This window comes from Malus domestica, chromosome 03, assembly GCF_042453785.1.
Source record: "Malus domestica chromosome 03, GDT2T_hap1".
NCBI classification, from domain to species: Eukaryota; Viridiplantae; Streptophyta; class Magnoliopsida; order Rosales; family Rosaceae; genus Malus; species Malus domestica.
In genome coordinates, this window is record NC_091663.1 from 30,963,186 (window position 1) to 30,967,405 (window position 4,220).

Consider the following 4,220-nt stretch of genomic DNA (forward strand, 5'->3'; position numbering starts at 1 on the left):
ACAACAATAATCCACCAAAAAAATAAACCGATTATTAAAGATCACAAACACAGATTTGGTATGTTAAAACTGGCAATTAGCCTAATCATATTTTAAACAAAAAAAACCGAAAGGAAAATCATGTCATTATTCATTTGCACAATGTAGTTTGCCCAGTTTCAACTTTCATAGAACGCGCCATTAGACAACAAGGAAGCTAACTGCCTTTCCTTACATTTAACTGAATTGTTAGCCTAAACATGACATAATCCTATTATAATTAGAAGGGACAAGTGTCACTTCCTATATTTGTTGATCTTTGTAAGGGAGTGCTTGAAATCATTAAATTGGACCACAATCTCAAATGTACTGTAGAAATATCAATCCTTGTCACGTTGTGTAAAGTATAATATAACACTATATATGGGTTCCTTGAGTCCATTTGTGGTAAGAATCTTTAGTAGTTATACAAGTGGAAATTGCATTTCAATTTTGCAACCCATAATTACGGAGATAATTCCAAATTAATTTCTTTAAATCTAATACCCTCCAGAAACTAAACAAGCTTAATCGGAGGAGTTTGGAGCAAAGGGAAGTATGACGAGGCTGATGGAAAGCTTTGGTAAGGAAATCATCAAGGCTGATCAACATAAGAGATGTAGCACAACTTACGACTGCCAAGGGCCACCTGATCATCATGAACGAAGTGATAATTGAGTTCAATATACCGAGTATGAGATTAATGAATCTGATTAGCAGCAAGATAGGTGATACTAAGGTTGTCAAAATGCAGAAGCACAAGAAAATAGAGGAGTACACCAAGCTCACCAAGAAGAAAATAGCCTGGGTAAGAGAGCGATGCTCAGACTCAACACTAGATCATGAAAGAAATGAGATTAGTGCCAAGATAAACAAAGTAACCAATGAAATTAGTGTCTAGATAAACAAGGTAACCACTGATGGCTAGTATATATATATAGATAGTGAAATTAAGGGTAGCAAGTCCCTTTCATGTTCTTTTATGCCTTATCTTACAAGTGCAATAATGCTATGAAACAGGACTCGAAGCTCTACATCTGTAAGATTATAATTGGCAAACCCAATGCAGAAATCAATGAGGCAAATCCCAAACCCACCAGAACGACTTAATAACATCCCAACGACAAATCCAACATCATCACAAAGAAAGCAAGCATTACGTGCAATTACCATTTAAAGCAAACCCAGATTATCTTCAGAAAAAGATACTGCAAACCGCATCAGAGTATCTAATTAAATAATGCAAGATGCAGGTGAATCAGATTCACCTGCCACTGTTCCGATCAAGTACTACAGACACATATACCGCCTTGCATATCACAGTAAATAAGCACTTACTAAATTTACCATCAAATTAATTACTTAGTTAATTAATTAAACAACACCATAGGGTTTTCATCATAGCATAAAACAAGCATAAACTACGGATAAAGTCATCTGAAATACCGAAACTACCCCTACTACTGCTAATTGCACTGCACATCGATCGTTTTAGATGAAAAGTCTTTAACGCCCCCGCACGTGTGGAAACCTCTAGGGTTTTCAAAGGCACTCAGTCTTGTAGTAATTCCACATGCAATCCAGCTCCGTGGGCCCCACAGCCCTGGCTTCCTCAGGTGCCGGAGGCCAGTTCCCGGTGAAATCGACGGAGGATCCGCCGCCAGCAAAAGAGCCGCCGACGTGGACAGGGGGATGAGACGGCACTGGGGAGAAGAAGGGCAGCTGGAGATTCTCCTGCAGAGACCGGAGGCTCGGGAAGGCCGAGACGCCGCCGAAGCTCTGCGGGTGAGGCGGTGGAGGGTGCGCCAAGTCGAAGCATGAGGCTGAGAGGTTGAAGCCGTTGTTGTTGGGGTTGGTGGAGAAACAGGACACGTGCTCCCTTGAGATTGGACTGTCGTAAGAGCAGCCGTCGCCAGCGGCGGAAACGGGTTGGTAAGGGGAGGAATCGAGGAGGGGCGGGAGGGAGACGGAGGAGGGGGAGCTGGGTTCTGGGTAGAGGGAGATGCTGCTGGTGGAGCCGTTGCCGATCCGGGTCTTCTTGGATCCCGGTCCGTTGGAGGCCGACCCGCTCTTCTGAAAAACCCGGGAAATGACCCACTCGTCCTGCACGTGTGTTAATCAATGCCATGGGCGACATTGGTGAAAAGAAGAGTCAGCTTTTTGTGAAAAATTAGTAAGGGTAGGTGGTGACGTTCCTATATGCATGATTTAAACCCTAATGCAATTAATGCCTTACAAAAAAAAAAAATTGCCGCAAACGAGGAGACCTTATAGAAATTAATAGCAGAATAACAATGTGAACTATTTCAATAAACTATATGTACATTAGAAAAATATAGGGCAATTCATGTGGAAAAAAACCTTTCATGGAAACGTAGTAATATGTGAGAGAGGAAGTTGAACTCTGGCTTTCACATGCATATATGAATGTTTCAACTAACTGAGATCTTGCTTCAGAATTGTTATTTATGCTCAAAATTTTCAAGTTTCAGGTGTTTGATGTTATGATACAAGATAGCTTGGAGGAGAATATAGGAAGCACCAACAGAGAGATCCTCTACCAGTAAATGCCATTAATTGAGAACCGATTCATCAGTACAATCTACATAGAAGGTTATACTTACCTAACCCTAGCTAGCAACCCCCACAGTACCAACTAATTTACCTAACCCTCGCTATAAATGATACGAGACTTTTTAAAATAAAACTTTATTACATGTTAAAATGTTGCTTAGAAATTCATGATCGTTGAAGTTTCCATTAACTTTCTAGAGAGAGTGGGAGAGGACCTTGGAGCTCCTGGAGAGATAGTGGTAGGCAAATTTGCCTTCGAGGCGGTACTCATGCATGATCCAATTGGACTTTTCACCCTTGGGGGCTCTGCCGCGGTAAAAAACCAACGTCTTCTTCATCCCGACGAGCGCACAGGTCTTAGAGCTGTAAATCTCCCTGTCCTTCCCGGTTGCTTTCCAGTAGCCAGCTTCCGTGGCCCTGTTGGTTCGGATCCCCGTCGGGTATTTCCGATCGCGCAGGCTGAAAAAGTACCACTCTTTCTCGCCCATCTTTGCCTTGTCTGAAAAATTAATCAACATCCAACACTTATAAACTAATTGTAATCAAAATCTAACATTTGGAAATTAATTATTTCAAGTTATTTAGAAAGAAAAAAGATGTTGTGATTAATCGAAACCAACATTGAAAAGTAAATTATTTCAAGTTATGTGTAATAAATATGGGGATTAATTAAAATGAGGTGGAGTTGATTAGTTGATTAATTACCAGGGAGCTCCCAAGGCTCGCACTTGTTGAGGTCGACTTCAGCAATGGCGCGGCCGATGAAGCTGCCGTCGAGGACCTTCTTGAGGAGGTAGTAGGTGATAAGCTCCTCGTCGGTGGGGTGGAAGCGGAAGCCGGGAGGCAGATGGGTGTCGTGATCAAAGTGGGTGGAGAAGTTCATGATGTCCATGGGAAGAAAACCCAAAAGGGAATTTTGGAGGGGTCTGGGAAAGAGTGGAGTGTAGTGAAGGGTTTTGAGGGTGTGGGGGGAGGTGAGCGTTTGTTTTGTAGCTGCAAGATTTGGTTTTAGGGAGAGAGAGGAAGAGTGTGAGAAGGGTTTAATGAATCTGAGTGGCAGAGGGGAAAAAGTGAAGGGGGAGATACAATAAGGTATGATATAGCTGGAAAAATCTCTGTGGCTGTTTTTTCTGCTCTGTCCTCTTTCCTCTCTGCCATATCCATTACCCCTCTTTCTCTCTCCTCTGTCTGTCTCTCTCTCTCGAGAGAGAGAGAGAGAGAGTGATGTATGTGTCTGAGGGAGTGGGCTGTGCAGAGCTGGGGGAGTCTGTTTTGAGTATGCGTGCGTGCGTGAGAAAGTGTGCAGGTAATCTCTGTCAGTGAAGAAAACGAAAGGGAGGGAACAGGAAGTAGTTTTATGAGAAAGCCCTTTCGAGTTTTTGCGAGAGGAAAACAATTTTTTAATTTGAGAATTGTTATTATTACTTTAAAATTTTCATTTTATATTTTATATTTAAAAAAATATATACTTATGAAAAGTGTATAATAAGATTTTTGTCCATAATACTTCCCTTTAATTTTTGTATTTTCCATTTCTAAAATACTCATAAGAAAAAAGGAGAGGTAGAGATTTTCACCATGTATCGATAAAGCTGTTCCCAATCTCTCATGTCAGCACTGTACGTATA

General features: G+C 41.5%; 1 protein-coding gene across 1 annotated transcript; it reads right to left on the reverse strand.

Moving 5' to 3' along the window:
- Positions 1 to 1,174: 1,174 nt before the first annotated feature.
- Positions 1,175 to 3,892, reverse strand: LOC139194520 (protein CUP-SHAPED COTYLEDON 2-like). The gene is made up of 3 exons (XM_070819296.1): positions 3,298 to 3,892; positions 2,808 to 3,091; positions 1,175 to 2,121 (listed from the first exon to the last, which is right to left on the reverse strand). The coding sequence occupies exons 1-3, from the start codon at positions 3,482 to 3,484 to the stop codon at positions 1,561 to 1,563; spliced, it is 1,032 nt and encodes a 343-aa protein (XP_070675397.1). The 5' UTR covers positions 3,485 to 3,892; the 3' UTR covers positions 1,175 to 1,560.
- Positions 3,893 to 4,220: the final 328 nt, after the last annotated feature.

Bases quoted from the DNA above. Each gene is read 5' to 3' on its own strand.
- LOC139194520 (XM_070819296.1), bottom strand. From the start codon at position 3,484: ATGGACATCATGAACTTCTCCACCCACTTTGATCACGACACCCATCTG. The intron at 3,092-3,297 runs GTAATTAATCAA...TTAATTTTTCAG, and splicing joins CGAGCCTTGGGAGCTCCCTG to ACAAGGCAAAGATGGGCGAG. The intron at 2,122-2,807 runs GTCCTCTCCCAC...ACACACGTGCAG, and splicing joins ATCTCTCCAGGAGCTCCAAG to GACGAGTGGGTCATTTCCCG.